Source organism: Aegilops tauschii, chromosome 4 (genome assembly GCF_002575655.3).
Source record: "Aegilops tauschii subsp. strangulata cultivar AL8/78 chromosome 4, Aet v6.0, whole genome shotgun sequence".
Taxonomy (NCBI): Eukaryota; Viridiplantae; Streptophyta; class Magnoliopsida; order Poales; family Poaceae; genus Aegilops; species Aegilops tauschii.
The window spans coordinates 380,486,513-380,503,383 of record NC_053038.3 but is presented as its reverse complement, the minus strand read 5'-3'; the positions used below and the strand labels follow the sequence as shown (position 1 = coordinate 380,503,383).

At 44.9% G+C, this 16,871-nt stretch overlaps 2 protein-coding genes across 2 annotated transcripts in view; both read left to right on the top strand.

The window, feature by feature from the left end:
• The window catches only part of LOC109747021 (ubiquitin-ribosomal protein eL40 fusion protein), a 242,586-nt gene that overhangs the window by 8,962 nt on the left and 216,753 nt on the right, over positions 1–16,871 (top strand). The window lies entirely within an intron of this gene.
• LOC109751107 (early nodulin-like protein 18) lies at positions 11,480–12,654 on the top strand. Its single transcript, XM_020310013.3, has 2 exons — positions 11,480–11,798; positions 11,965–12,654. Exons 1-2 carry the CDS (start codon positions 11,537–11,539, stop codon positions 12,318–12,320), a joined length of 618 nt encoding a protein of 205 aa, XP_020165602.1. The 5' UTR covers positions 11,480–11,536; the 3' UTR covers positions 12,321–12,654.

Below are 16,871 nucleotides of genomic sequence, written 5' to 3'. Positions count from 1 at the left end.
TTGAGAAAGCAAAGTTGAAAGATGATGGTAGCAATTACACGGACTGGGTCCGTAACTTGAGGATTATCCTCATTGCTGCACAGAAGAATTACGTCCTGGAAGCACCGCTAGGTTCCAGACCTGCTGCAGGAGCAACACCAAATGTTATGAACGTCTGGCAGAGCAAAGCTGATGACTACTCGATAGTTCAGTGTGCCATGCTTTATGGCTTAGAACCGGGACTTCAACGACGTTTTGAACGTCATGGAGCATATGAGATGTTCCAGGAGTTGAAGTTAATATTTCAAGCAAATGCCAGGATTGAGAGATATGAAGTCTGTAATAAGTTCTATAGCTGTAAGATGGAGGAGAATAGTTCTCAGTGAGCATATACTCAAAATGTCTGGGTATAACAATCACTTGATTCAACTGGGAGTTAATCTTCTGGATGATAGCGTCATTGACAGAATTCTTCAATCACTGCCACCAAGCTACAAGAGCTTCGTGATGAACTATAACATGCAAGGAATGGATAAGACAATTCCCGAGCTCTTCGCAATGCTAAAGGCTGCGGAGGTAGAAATCAAGAAGGAGCATCAAGTGTTGATGGTCAACAAGACCACCAGTTTCAAGAGAAAGGACAAAGGGAAGAAGAAGGGGAACTTCAAGAAGAACAGCAAACAAGTTGCTGCTCAGGAGAAGAAACCCAAGTCTGGACCTAAGCCTGAGACTGAGTGCTTCTACTGCAAACAGACTGGTCACTGGAAGCGGAACTGCCCCAAGTATTTGGCGGATAAGAAGGATGGCAAGGTGAACAAAGGTATATGTGATATACATGTTATTGATGTGTACCTTGCTAATGCTCGCAGTAGCACCTGGGTATTTGATACTGGTTCTGTTGCTAATATTTGCAACTCGAAACAGGGACTACGGATTAAGCGAAGATTGGCTAAGGACGAGGTGACGATGCGCGTGGGAAATGGTTCCAAAGTCGATGTGATCGCAGTCGGCACGCTACCTCTACATCTACCTTCGGGATTAGTTTTTAGACCTGAATAATTGTTATTTGGTGCCAGCGTTGAGCATGAACATTATATCTGGATCTTGTTTGATGCGAGACGGTTATTCATTTAAATCAGAGAATAATGGTTGTTCTATTTATATGAGTAATATCTTTTATGGTCATGCACCCTTGAAGAGTGGTCTATTTTTGTTGAATCTCGATAGTAGTGATACACATATTCATAATATTGAAGCCAAAAGATGCAGAGTTGATAATGATAGTGCAACTTATTTGTGGCACTGCCGTTTAGGTCATATCGGTGTAAAGCGCATGAAGAAACTCCATACTGATGGACTTTTGGAACCACTTGATTATGAATCACTTGGTACTTGCGAACCGTGCCTCATGGGCAAGATGACTAAAACGCCGTTCTCCGGAACTATGGAGCGAGCAATAGATTTGTTGGAAATCATACATACAGATGTATGTGGTCCGATGAATATTGAGGCTCGCGGCGGGTATCGTTATTTTCTCACCTTCACACACGATTTAAGCAGATATGGGTATATCTACTTAATGAAACATAAGTGTGAAACATTTGAAAAGTTCAAAGAATTTCAGAGTGATGTTGAAAATCATCGTAACAAGAAAATAAAGTTTCTACGATCTGATCGTGGAGGAGAATATTTGAGTTACGAGTTTGGTCTTCATTTGAAACAATGCGGAATAGTTTCACAACTCACGCCACCCGGAATACCACAGCGTAATGGTGTGTCCGAACGTCGTAATCGTACTTTACTAGATATGGTGCGATCTATGATGTCTCTTACTGATTTACCGCTATCGTTTTGGGGTTATGCTTTAGAGACGTCTGCATTCACGTTAAATAGGGCACCATCGAAATCCATTGAGACGACGCCTTATGAACTGTGGTTTGGCAAGAAACCAAAGTTGTCGTTTCTTAAAGTTTGGGGCTGCGATGCTTATGTGAAAAAGCTTCAACCTGATAAGCTCGAACCCAAATCGGAAAAATGTGTCTTCATAGGATACCCAAAAGAGACTGTTGGGTACACCTTCTATCACAGATCCGAAGGCAAGACTTTTGTTGCTAAATTTGGAATCTTTCTAGAGAAGGAGTTTCTCTCGAAAGAAGTGAGTGGGAGGAAAGTAGAACTTGATGAGGTAACTGTACCTGATCCCTTATTGGAAAGTAGTTCATCACAGAAACCGGTTCCTGTGACACCTACACCAATTAGTGAGGAAGTTAATGATGATGATCATGAAACTTCAGATCAAGTTGTTACTGAACCTCGTAGGTCAACCAGAGTAAGATCCGCACTAGAGTGGTACGGTAATCCTGTTCTGGAGGTTATGTTACTAGACCATGACGAACCTACAAACTATGAAGAAGCGATGGTGAGCCCAGATTCCGCAAAATGGCTTGAGGCCATGAAATCTGAGATGGGATCCATGTATGAGAACAAAGTGTGGACTTTGGTTGACTTGCCCGATGATTGGCAAGCCATTGAGAATAAATGGATCTTCAAGAAGAAGACTGACGCTGACGGTAATGTTACTGTCTATAAAGCTCGACTTGTTGCGAAAGGTTTTCGACAAGTTCAAGGGATTGACTACGATGAGACTTTCTCACCCATAGCGATGCTTAAGTCTGTCCGAATCATGTTAGCAATTGCCGCATTTTATGATTATGAAATTTGGCAAATGGATGTCAAAACTGCATTCCTGAATGGATTTCTGGAAGAAGAGTTGTATATGATGCAACCGGAAGGTTTTATCGATCCAAAAGGAGCTAACAAAGTGTGCAAGCTCCAGCGATCCATTTATGGACTGGTGCAAGCCTCTCGGAGTTGGAATAAACACTTTGATAGTGTGATCAAAGCATTTGGTTTTATACAGACTTTTGGAGAAGCCTGTATTTACAAGAAAGTGAGTGGGAGCTCTGTAGCATTTCTGATATTATATGTGGATGACATATTACTGATTGAAAATGATATAGAATTTCTGGATAGCATAAAGGGATACTTGAATAAGAGTTTTTCAATGAAGGACCTCGGTGAAGCTGCTTATATATTGGGCATCAAGATCTATAGAGATAGATCAAGACGCATAATTGGACTTTCACAAAGCACATACCTTGACAAAGTTTTGAAGAAGTTCAAAATGGATCAAGCAAAGAAAGGGTTCTTGCCTGTGTTACAAGGTGTGAAGTTGAGTAAGACTCAATGCCCGACCACTGCAGAAGATAGAGAGAAGATGAAAGATGTTCCCTATGCTTCAGCCATAGGCTCTATCATGTATGCAATGCTATGTACCAGACCTGATGTGTGCCTTGCTATAAGTTTAGCAGGGAGGTACCAAAGTAATCCAGGAGTGGATCACTGGACAACGGTCAAGAACATCCTGAAATACCTGAAAAGGACTAAGGATATGTTTCTCGTTTATGGAGGTGAAAAAGAGCTTGTCATAAATGGTTACGTCGATGCAAGCTTTGACACTGATCCGGATGATTCTAAATCGCAAACCGGATACGTGTTTACATTGAACGGTGGAGCTGTCAGTTGGTGCAGTTCTAAACAAAGCGTTGTGGCGGGATCTACGTGTGAAGCAGAGTACATAGCTGCTTCAGAAGCAGCAAATGAAGGAGTCTGGATGAAGGAGTTCATATCCGATAGGTGTCATACCTAGTGCATCGGGTCCAATGAAAATCTTTTGTGACAATACTGGTGCAATTGCCTTGGCAAAGGAATCCAGATTTCACAAGAGAACCAAGCACATCAAGAGACGCTTCAATTCCATCCGGGATCTAGTCCAGGTGGGAGACATAGAAATTTGCAAGATACATACGGATCTGAATGTTGCAGACCCATTGACTAAGCCTCTTCCACGAGTAAAACATGATCAGCACCAAGGCTCCATGGGTGTTAGAATCATTACTGTGTAATCTAGATTATTGACTCTAGTGCAAGTGGGAGACTGAAGGAAATATGCCCTAGAGGCAATAATAAAGTTATTATTTATTTCCTTATATCATGATAAATGTTTATTATTCATGCTAGAATTGTATTAACCGGAAACATAATACTTGTGTGAATACATAGACAAACAGAGTGTCACTAGTATGCCTCTACTTGACTAGCTCGTTGATCAAAGATGGTTATGTTTCCTAGCCATTGACATGAGTTGTCATTTGATTAACGGGATCACATCATTAGGAGAATGATGTGATTGACTTGACCCATTCCGTTAGCTTAGCACACGATCGTTGAGTATTCTGCTATTGCTTTCTTCATGACTTATACATGTTCCTATGACTATGAGATTATGCAACTCCCGTTTACCGGAGGAACACTTTGTGTGCTACCAAATGTCACAACGTAACTGGGTGATTATAAAGGTGCTCTACAGGTGTCTCCAAAGGTACTTGTTGGGTTGGCGTATTTCGAGATTAGGATTTGTCACTCCAATTGTCAGAGAGGTATCTCTGGGCCCACTCGGTAATGCACATCACAATAAGCCTTGCAAGCATTGCAACTAATGAGTTAGTTGCAGGATGATGTATTACAGAACGAGTAAAGAGACTTGCCGGTAACGAGATTGAACTAGGTATTGAGATACCGACGATCGAATCTCGGGCAAGTAACATACCGATGACAAAGGGAACAACATATGTTGTTATGCGGTTTGACCGATAAAGATCTTCGTAGAATATGTGGGAGCCAATATGAGCATCCAGGTTCCGCTATTGGTTATTGTCCGGAGACGTGTCTCAGTCATGTCTACATAGTTCTCGAACCCGTAGGGTCCGCACGCTTAAAGTTTCGATGACAGTTATATTATGAGTTTATATGTTTTGATGTACCGAAGGTAGTTCGGAGTCCCGGATGTGATCACGGACATGACGAGGAGTCTTGAAATGGTCGAGACATGAAGATTGATATATTGGACGACTATATTCGGACATTGGAATGGTTCCGGTTGTTATCGGATATATACCGGAGTACCGGGGGTTACCGGAACCCCCCGGGGGTTTAATGGGCCTACATGGGCCTTAGTGGAGAAGAGGAGGGGCGGCCAGGGCAGGCCGCGCCCCCCTTCCCCTCTAGTCCGAATTGGACAAGGAGGGGGGGGGGGCGGCGCCCCCTTTCCTTCTTCTCTCCCTCCTCCTTTCCCCCTTCTCCTAATCCAACAAGGAAGGGAGGGAGTCCTACTCCCGGTGGGAGTAGGACTCCTCCTGGCCGGCCGCCTCTCCCCCCTTGCTCCTTTATATACGGGGGCAGGGGGCACCCCATAGACACAACAATTGATCATTGATCTCTTAGCCGTGTGCGGTGCCCCCCTCCACCAGAATCCACCTCGATAATATCGTAGCGGTGCTTAGGCGAAGCCCTGCGTCGGTAGAACATCATCATGGTCACCACGCCATCGTGCTGACGAAACTCGCCCTCAAAGCTCGGCTGGATCGGAGTTCGAGGGACGTCATCGAGCTGAACGTGTGCTGAACTCGGAGGTGTCGTGCGTTCGGTACTTGATCAGTCGGATCGTGAAGACGTACGACTACATCAACCGCGTTGTGCTAACGCTTCCGCTTTCGGTCTACGAGGGTACGTGGACAATACTCTCCCCTCTCGTTGCTATGCATCGCCATGATCCTGTGTGTGCGTAGGAATTTTTTTGAAATTACTACATAACCCAACATGCGCGTGCATGGCATCGCGAGTCCAAGCCTCACACGGCCCTTTTTGTTTCTTTCTCTGTCAAGCGTGACGTGCGCTCGGCCTTTTTTTCTCATTTCTCTATCAAGTGTGACCCACATGTGCTGATGAGGGGGCTTCTGTGCAACTAAAAACAAAGCAGGGATGTTTCTGTAAATAAAATGGTCTCAGTCATGCCACGTAAGCGCAGGATACGTCCGGATACGGATAAGGTGACCGTATTTGCACGAGAACGCAAGTTGGGTGACTACAAATCCGTATTTTCAAAATTTTAGCACCAAACTGAACATCCAACGTAAGTTCTATGACCTCTGGTGATATTACCTCTATTCTCTTGCAGGTGCTATGCTCGGCTGCCTCTTAGAGCTACAAACTGCCGCAAGAAGTGTGGCCACAACAACCAGGTGAAACTTCATCCATTGTCCCTTTATGGAAGAAAGAAGAAGTCATGTTCTTTGCCTCATAGATCTTGTTCGAATACGATTCGTTGCTGATGATATTCAGAAATAAAATTATTATTTTTTGATTAAAAATAAAATTAATTCTTTCATGATGCATACTCTAGTCATAGTGTCCTATACAACATTTTACTCGATTTAATAGACTTTCCAACTCCCCCGCTTTTTTTATGTGACGACCCTGTTTTTTTTCTTCTGGTATGCACTGTAGGGGCATATGTTCCATCCACACTAACACTCTCATGATAAAACATTTTCGTATAAATAGGAACTTCTATGTTTTGACAGTTACTATTGGATATTAAAATTTGTACTTTGGATATTTATATTTATTTAGATACAATTGATGCGAATTAGCTAATAATCTATTCATTTTTCTTATCTGATGTATTGTGTGCAAACTATTATTTACGGTTGAGGCAAAAGAAGAATAAGTACAGGAGGTACTGAAGTGCCATGTGTCAATGAATCAACTTCTCAGTATTAAGAAGTTGATTCATTTACTGAATTTTACAGTTCGGGCCAGCTGCATGTAAACCATGATTACTTAATTACTCTCTCAAATACAGAAGGTTGTCTTTGAGTCGTCACGAGCAACCATACTACTAAGAGCCCGTTGGAAGGTGGTCTACTCTGGCGGTGTACACAGCTGGCCCGAACGGTCCAACTGATCCGTGAAGCGTAGGAAGCCCGTGGTAGGAAAATGAGTGAGCGAAGTGCAACCCCCCCCCCCCCCCTTTCTGAATTTCAGGGGGTGGGGCTCAAATCCGGAAAATTCTAGACCAACAGAGTAATACGGCGGCTTTACGAGATTCCTTCGTTAACTAATCTCCACCCCCTTGATTTTTAAGGGGTGTGGGGACCTCATCACCTTTTCTTCCAATCAATTTATCCCAGCTAAGCATCCCCATAAAATTCAGTAAAAAACTGCCTATGCGTGTAGCATTGCTCCTCAAATCCAACTACAATCATCCACGTGACATTGCTTTCCAATCAACCTGTAGATAGCCTGTAAGCCTCCCATACGTGTGGCATTACCCCCTCCCCCCTCGTAGATCTGGAAAACCCAAATTTCAAAAAAGAAAAAAACTGGAAAACATGGAGATTTACAACGAATTACCACTAAGGGCATTTCTAACCTATCCCTTAGAAAATAGAGGAGTAAACCTTAGTGGAACATATTTACTCCACTTAGTTTTGGCCGGACCTAACCGATCCCATATACTCCCTCCGTTCCTTTATATAAGGTGTATTTGTTTTTAAAAAGTCAAACGAGTGCAAGTTTGACCAAATTTTAGAAAAATATATCAACATTCACAATACAAAAATTATATCATATGATCCATCATGAAAAGTAGTTTCATATTTTATCTATTATGTATTGCAGATGTTACTATTTTATTCTATAATCTTGGTCAAACATTTAAATGGTTGACTTGCACGGAAACCAATGCAACTTATATTTTGAAACCGAGGGAGTATATAACAGAGTAAACTTAAATTTTGCTCATACATTTCGTCGAACACTTGCTATGCACCTCTACGGCGAGTGGCAACCATGGTGACCATGCTGGCGGCAAGCAGCAGCAGAGGCATGCAACTGGGAGGAGCAGCAGTAGTATGCACCGACGACGGCGAGCAGCAGCAGTAGCAGCACGCAGTGGGGAGGAGTAGCAGCAGTAGCAGCACGCTGCGGGGGAGGAGCAGCGGCGAGCAGCACACACCGACGGCAAGCAGCAACAGCACGCACCAGCGGTGGCGAGCAGCAGCAGCACGCAATGACGAGGCGAGCAGCAGCAGTAGCAGCACGCAGCGGGGAGGAGTAGAGACGAGCAGCAGCAGTAGCAGCACGCAACGGTGAGGAGGAGCAGCAGCAGCAGCGCATTCCGGGGAGGAGCATCGGCGAGCGGCATACACCGACGGCAAGCAGCAGCAGGACGCACCAGCAGCACGCAACGGGGAGGAGTAGCAACAGCAGCACGCAGCGGGGAGGAGTAGCAACAGCAGCACGCAGCGGGGAGGAGTAGCAACAGCAGCAGTACACACCAACAGCGGCGAGCAGTAGCAGCAACAGCACACACCAGCGGCGGCGAGAAGCAGCTGCAACATTTCGTGGCTGTTAGAGTTGTGTCGAATATTATGTACAAGGTAGGTTATAGTTGGACTTATAGTTGTATTGTGTTTAGATAGGATATGGAGTCGTGTCCAAGTAGGACACTTGTATCCTAGGCCTCTCATATATAGCGGGGCTAGACACACGATATAACCTATGCCAACATAATAGCACAGGCACGCAAGGGGGAGCCGGCGGCGTGTGCCGGCGCCCGGGTGGCCGGTGTGCGGTATTGTGACGGTGTCACGGGGAGGAGCGCCCGTAGTCAAGCCCCGGGGATGTAGCCATATCGGTGAACCTCGTTAACAAATCTCGGTGTCGTGCTCGTGTGATTGCTTGATCCTCGGATGATCGATGAAGTGCCTCGGATTTATTTTAACAAGTGGTATCATGAGCTAGGTTGTTCGGAGGCGGCGAGAGTTGATCTAGAGGAAGAAGATGCATCGACATAAATCTGCGGAAGCGATCGTAGTACGGGATGAATATCGTCGGCGAGTTACCATCGAGGCAGGATTGGTCGTGCTGTGATCTTTGAGCAGTAATCAGATCGAGATGCAGACATGAGGCGAAAGCATCGGCGGCAGCAAACGTGCGGCGATTGATCGTGTTGATCCATCGGGCGAGCGTACAGGCGGCGCACCTGAAGCCAAGACAAGCGACGCACGATGTGGGCTGGCCCACCGGGGCTAGCTGGTGCGTGTGGCAGCGTGCTACATGGCAGGGCTGCGGTGCAGGGCCGATCGACTTAGGAGATTTGTTTGGGAAAAAAAGGAGACCGAGTCTTCATGTATGACGCGGATAGGCGGGCAATCAGTCAGCGGAAAGCGTATCCATCAGAGCAATACTCGCGTACGGATTTGACACAAGAGCAGCACTAGCATCCCCAATTGCGGCCAATGCAGGGAGGAATCACGTGAAGACCAACTAGTTAACTAGTAGTACACATGTTGTGTACTTGGGCATCGCGTGGAAATCTCTGATAATTTTTCAAGGGTCCGTCATACAAAGAACCATGAAGCCAACGGGTACTAGGTTTGAGATGAAGAAGTTCGATGGAACTGAACACCTTGGGTTATGACAGACAGGGGTGGAAATTTTGTTGGCACAACATGGATGCTTGAAGGCGTTGCGGGAAGTCATGTCAGCTAAGATGGAATTATCATGTGATGAATGGAAATTCGCGGAAGACGATTTAGGAGCCTTGAGCGTGTCATACAGTCGGATAAGTTCGGCTGGGTCAGACTTGGACAGTCTGACGGATCGACGTGGGTCAGTTGGTATAGAAGACGGTGGTGGAATCAGCGACGACGACATAGGGGCGTGATGCTGATGGTGACCGACTTCTGGGCGTGGAAACACGTGGTGCACATGCTCGAGGCTTGTGCGGCTTCAACAAGACTATGGCGCGGGATTGATTCAAGGTGGTGTATACACGGAGCTTGAAGTCGATGAGGCGCAGGGGTGGACTGATCATCTACCATGGAGTCATGTTGAAGGTGGAGCTGGATTGAGGGGCTACGGCGTAAGTCGACGGGGTCGAAGCCTATTCAGTAGGTGGGAAAAAAGCGAGCAACACGTAATTCAGACTGGAGCCCAGTGGTCTGATGGAAGCGTGAAACTCATCACCGGTCGGCGATGATCGGTGATACTCTGCAGTGGGGGTTGAGTGGTGTGGGTTCGCGACCCTTGAGACTCGATCAGGACAGCGGAGGCTCGACGCGGTAAGAGCGGCGAGGCGTGCGGTGCGCACGTGACATGGAGACGGGCCAGGGCTCTGGTGGTCATACATGTGGTGAGATAACTGCGAATTTGACTCGGGACGACTACAAGCAACGGTGAAATTCCTTCAAGTTTGAGATAGACGGTCAAGAAAGGAGCGGTGATGTTGAGTTCAGGTAACTCTTATGTGTGATACCCAATATGTGAGTTGTTCACTTTTCACGCAGGTCAGTGATCAGTGTGTGATGGCGTTGGACGGATACTCTGGAAGTTGGGAGCACAAACTAGAGTAACAAGGAACTTAATTTTGCTCGAGTGTTGATTGTGGTAAAAAAAGAAGGGACTACAAGTTGCAGGTGGAGTCGCATGGAGTCTTTGGAGTAGCAGCGGTACTCATGGGATAAGCTCAAGTCCAATGTACATGGAAGTTTGACGCATTGGCGAATTCAAGGTGGTGGAGAATATTCGCCAAGGTGGAGTTTGTTAGAGTTGTGTCGAATATTATGTACAAGGTAGGTTATAGTTGGATTTATAGTTGTATTGTGTTTAGATAGGATATGGAGTCGTGTCCAAGTAGGACACTTGTATTCTAGGCCTCTCATATATAGCGGGCTTAGACACACGATGTAACCTATGCCAACATAATAGCACAGGCACGCAAGGGGGAGCCGGCGGCGTGTGCCGGCGCCCGGGTGGCCGGTGTGCGGTATTGTGACGGTGTCACGGGGAGGAGCGCCCGTAGTCAAGCCCCGGGGATGTAGCCATATCGGTGAACCTCGTTAACAAATCTCGGTGTCGTGCTCGTGTGATTGCTTGATCCTCGGACGATCGATTTAGTGCCTCGGATTTATTTTAACAGTGGCCGTACCAATAGTAGTATAGGCAGGGGTCACCGGCGAGGCCCGAGGTCACAGGCGAGGCCATGGGAGGTTCACGTGAGTTGCCGGCTAGCCACGAGGAGGTCTTTGGTTGAAGAAAAATCATACTCGACCGCCTTGAGACGGAGTAAATATAGGAACAAATTTAGGGACAAGGTAAAAATTACACTCCTTATGACGGGATCGGCTAAGTGCCGGTTAGAGAAGTAAAACAGCTGGTTATAAGGGATTTGTTAGAAATGCCTTAAGACGGCTTATATCCCTAAGAAAAAGGCGTAAACCCCATCACATATAGTTTTTCATTGCAGGTCTGAGAAAGAATACATTGGTAGCATTTGCCATTAAAAAACTCCTGTTAGGACGCCAAAGGTCTAGACAATTCAGACAAATACTAGGATCAATTCTTTAAAGTACTTGTGTATGGATCTCATCACCGGCCATGTAGGAAGGTTCCTGCAGCAGTAATCCCTGGACGGCGCCGACCCGATCTGGGGGCCGCAGCATACACCGTTGACATCCCAAAAAATAATCATGCGCTACAATGGTAATTAACCATGTCAGTTTACAACCAGATTAGTACAAGACTTATCAGCAACTTAACAGCCGAGTACGAACACAGGTTTTAGCAGCTTAGGCATCAGCGATTTCCTCCCATGATGCATGCCATGAGCTATCTTGTCTCAACGTCCATGGCGGTAGGATTACTCCTCGGTGCCGTCTCCCCAACAGTCAAGGCAGCTTCAAGCAATGCGACGGCGAGCCGGAACACGACGGCGTCGGCACTGCCACCGTTCGGCACGAACCACACCGTCGGCGACGGTGCCGGGTGGTTGTTTGACGGCAAGGCGAATGCCTCGACGGCCAACTACTCGGCCTGGGCAGCCAACCGCACCTTCTACCTCGGCGACTACCTCAGTATGTCTTCTTTCACTGCATTTCCTTTAGCTTCGGCGTGCAGGGGGCAACTCAAAATCTTATTAGTCTCTGTTCGGAACAACTGAATTCGGTGCGAATCTAGCACGAATTGCCCTCATTTCTGGGATCATGTCGGTCACATGATCATCTCGGTTTGCATTTACAGGCTTCAAGACCCGCACGGATAACACGGTCGTGCACACGACCAACTCTACGATATACAAGCTCTGCGGCTACGACGGTGGCGCTATCGGTGGCGGGTGGAAGGCAGAGGAGGCCTTCTTGACAGTGATGTTAGCTGCGGAGGGCGCAAACTACTTCTTCTCGGGCGCCGGCGAGGGGGAGCACTGCCGGAGGGGGATGCGGTTCGACGTCACCGTGGCGCGCGGCCGCGGCCTCCCACAAATACCACCGTCGTACTACGAGCCGCTGTCCGGCGGGACGGCAGGGACGGGGCTCGGTGAGGTGGTTCCGATGTGGGTTGCTGTGAACGTTGGCTTTGCTGTTTTGCTGATGCTGTGAATGGTCTCCATTTCCATCAGGTGTTAATCAGCATTCAGCAACGACTTGGGAAAATTGCAACTTCTGTAGTAACCCTGGGCTGTCTTTTCCCCCTTGATACGTCCTCAAGTTTTAAAGATAGTTCTCGGTTGCTTGAAAAATTAAAAATCTTAATCGTCTATAAAGTTGGTGGCCGAGGCAGAGGCCCAGAGACGGCATCGAGCTATGCCCACGGCATGGCATCGGTGGATGCAGCAAGAAGAAGACTTCGGCATCTTTAAAATTTATATGTATTTCTACTTTCCTGCAAATGTGTGTTTGTAAGGACATATCAATACCTACTAATAAAGTAAGGTGCGTTTCATAAAAAAATTCATCCGTTCACCGCCGAAAAATGTTTTTTCTATCCGATTATGCTTGAGAGCGCCGGTTCCACGTCCTAGAGGATTGAACTATCAGTGCATAAAGGTCGTTTGCTCGAAAAAACACCTAGAAAATAGTTCAAGTAGAGGATCAAACTCGCGCCCTCCAACAGGGGAGGGCTATGGCCAACCAACTGGACTACCACGCGGTACTGACCAAATACAGGACCAATTCATAATGTATATTTGTAGCCGCGCAATTTACTACACATGTGAACGTTTAATGTAGCGCTATCATTTTTAAATTATTTGAAAACATTTAGGAAAAAGTTCATGAATTACAGAAAAGTTCATTGGTTTAAGAAAAATCGTATTAAAAAAATTCATTGATTTTTAAAAAGTTCATCGGTTTTGAAAAGAGTTCATTGATTTTGAAAAAGTGTTCATCGATTTTGAAAAGAGTTCATTGATTTTTTAAAAGAGTTCATTGATTTGGAAAAATGTTCATCAGTTTTGAAAAAAGAGTTCATCGACTTTGAAAAGAGTTCGTCGATTTTGAAAAGAGTTCATCGATTTTGAAAAAAGTTCACAAGAGTTCATCTATTTTGGAAAAAAAGTTCATCAACTTAGAAAAGAGTTCATCGATTTTGAAAAGAGTTCATTGATTTTGCAGAAGAGTTCGTCGATTTTGAAAAGAGTTCATCGATTCGGAAAAAAAGTTCATCGGTTTTGAAAAGAGTTCATTGATTTTGAAAAAAGTTCACCGATTTGGAAATAAGTTCGTCGATTTTGAAAACAAGTTTGTTGATTTTGAAAAAAAAATCATCGAATTTAAAAAACAGTTCATCGATTTTGATAAAAAGTTCATTAAATTTGGGGAAAAATCGCACATTTACGAAGAAAAGAAAAAGGAATAAGAAAAGAAAAATGAAAAAAGAACAGGAAAATGAAGAGGAAGAAAATCTCGTGAGCTGGAGAAACAGTAAAAGAGGGAAAAGAGATTGACAAACACCAAGTGGTTCATTGCCTGGTGGTAACAGCGCTGCTCTCTCTAACGACACATCCCAAGTTCGAACCATCGCACTCGCCCTTTTTTGATCGATACATGGGCCACGCGTTGTGGCCCAGCGAAGCCAGCCCACTTATTTTTCTGCCCACACAGCTCGGGAAACTCTATTTTGCGGACAGGGCAACAAATAGTCAAAGCTTCGCACAGGACAACGGATAATGGGCTGGCCCATTTTTCTTTGTTTCTGTGTTTACTTCTATTTTTATTCTCCTTCCGCTATCTCTTTTTTTCCCTTCCAAGTTTATTTCTCTTATAAAATTTATTTCATAAATTTAAAACTCTCAAGAAATGTTTAGAATAAAAAAAACAAATTTAGGAAAATGTTCAGAATTCCAAAATTTTATTACTATTTTCAAAAATATTTTAAACTTGAAAAAGGTTTCGCATTTTTTCAAAAAATATCATTTTGCAAAATTGTTCATGTTTTCTAAAAGTAAAATGACATTTTAAAAAATGCTTCAAATTCGAATAATATTTTTGGTTAAGTGAAATTTTTACAATTCAAAATAATGTTTGCGTATAAAAGATACACATGTTTGAAAAATGTTATGAATTTTCAACTCATGTTTTTGTTTTAATAAAATGTTCATAAATTCAAATAATGTCCATGTTTTCTTAAAAAAATTGATGTTTGCAGAAAATGCTTGGGAATTTTAAAAGATGTTCCTGTTTTAAATTTTATTCGCGTTTTTCTGAAAGTGTACAGAATTTTCAAAAACATGTCCAGGATTTGAAAAATGCTTCATGTTTACTACAATATTAAGAAACTTCATAACTTAAAATCTCCTCGATTGAAAGGAAAGTAGATTGAATAATTCACGGTCCTTCTCTGGCGTAAGATGACGTAACAAAACTCTTAAATGCCCTCGTCAATGAATGGAAAAATAGCGGATTGGCTACTTCACACCCGGCGAAACCGAGAAGCTAAATGTTTTTTTTTTCATATGCACACACGATTTTGCTTGCACATATAATTCTCACTAACTTTATATGCATATTATTTTTTTCTCCCGTTGCAACGCACGGACATATATGCTAGTGATATTTAATATATGATCTCAGACCTTTCACAAAAAAACAAGTTTTGCAGCTTTAAAGTAATGCTAGTGCAATATTTATTTCAAAATGCTATAAACAAGGGTGCTTTCCTGAAGCGGCCACACTCACACATGGAGGCCTGCTGACATGGGATTTGGTCATGTGTTGTGTGTGTAGAGGGCATAGCCCCGAAACTTTCCTCTTCCCCAGCCACCGCCAGCCCTAGGCTCTTCCTCCCCTCCCTCCTTCCCGCTCATTGCCGCCGCCAGATCTCGCTGACGGGCAAAGCCGTATCAGGATGGGCGGCGGCAGGGCCTCTTCTCCCCTCCGCATCGTGGTGGGCAGCGCGGGCCGACGTCATTGGGCGGAGACGCGGTGCATGGGCGTGTGATGAGTTAGCGTGGAGGTTTTGACGGTCTCGGCGGTGTGTGCCTGGCGTGGCGGTGGTGGCTCGAGCCGGCTTTCCCGCGTGCATGTGTTATTATGTTGGCATAAGTTACATCGTGCGTCTACCTCCTCATTATATAAGAGGCCTAGGATACAAGTGTCCTATTAGGACACGACTCCGTAATACTATCTACACACCGTATGACCCAGAGTCCAAGTGTGACCTACTCTGCACAAAATATTGGACACAACTGTAACAAATGATAAAAAAGAAGCTGAAATTGTAGCTATCCATTTATTGTTTGCTTCGGAAGAATTGAAAAAGAAACAAATCTCTCATAGGTTTATATGTTCTCGGTTTTTTGAATTGTATGTATTGTCTGCAGATATGTCACAATGGCCACCGGAGGCCATGATGATTTTGCGGTGGGATGGCACAAAAAAGAGATTGTATTAGGTAACTGAGTGATAGTTTTGCTTTGGGAGTTCGAGAAGAGTGACATGTATTGTGGTTAAAGTCATCAAAGGTAGCATATTCACCTGCGCTCGAATCATTTTTATTGTATATAAGTGCCATAAAGGATGGGCTAGACCCGCGGACGTGCATTAGCTAGATATGTGCGCGGACGAACATTCCGCTGGACGTGCTTTATGAATGAATACTATATTACTGCACTTTTAACTTAGAGCATCTACAACTGGACCTCTTAAACCCGCCTCATACGTTCGGGCGGGCCGCACGGTCATTGTCCGGTCACGATTTTTTGACCCAGATGGACCCCTCAAACGCCCAGGCTGACCGGCACCCCTCATATCCAGCCTAAATATGGGACGGATATGGGGCGCCCGGGCACGCCTGCCACGTCGGACCCGACAGCCCAACCCCATCCCAAATTGCACCAAATCCACCCCGAGCTGCCGGATCCATTGCTCTCTTCTCTCTTCTTCCTCCTCCGCGCCGTCTGGCTCGCAGCTCCGCCGCCGCGCGCGCTCCGCAGCCGTTCGTGGCCTCTGCGCCGGCAGCTCCGGCAGAGCAGTCCTCTATCCCGTCCTTGCCGCAGGGGACTTCATCTCCGGCCCAGACGCCACCGCCACTACTAGGGAAAACCCTAGTAGTAGCGCTTGTTTTATAGCTAGCAGTAGCGCTTGTACGAGCGCTACCACTAAGGCGCTACAGCTAACTAGTAGCAGTAGTGCTGGAAAGGGAGCGCTGCTGCTATACCTAGTTAGCAGTAGCGCTTTCGTTGGGAAAGCGCTACTGATAGTAGTAAGTAGCAGTAGCGTTTCTTCTGAAAAGCGCTGCTGCTAACTTTTTCTGTATTTTAAAAAATACAACTTATTTTCGTTGTGGTTTTATATACAGTACTTTCATCATATGATTTTATGACCATGATTAGTTATTATATATAACAGTGGGTGAAATGAACGTGGAGTAGATTCAAGTGGAGGCAACATATGGTGCATGTCGAAAGTACTACTCTAATCCAAACTTGATCTAGTTTGGATTAGTAGTACTTTCGATGTGCACCACATGTTGCCTCCACTTGAATCTAATCCATATCCATTTCACCTACTGATATATATATATATATAAAATAACTCATCATGCTCATATAACAACTTAGCATCATGCATCATCGATAATAATAATAAATAACTCATCATTGGTATCATAATAACAAGTCATACTCATCATAATCGATCATACAACTTCTA

Bases quoted from the DNA above. Each gene is read 5' to 3' on its own strand.
- LOC109751107 (XM_020310013.3), top strand. From the start codon at position 11,537: ATGATGCATGCCATGAGCTATCTTGTCTCAACGTCCATGGCGGTAGGA. The intron at 11,799-11,964 runs GTATGTCTTCTT...TTGCATTTACAG, and splicing joins CTACCTCGGCGACTACCTCA to GCTTCAAGACCCGCACGGAT.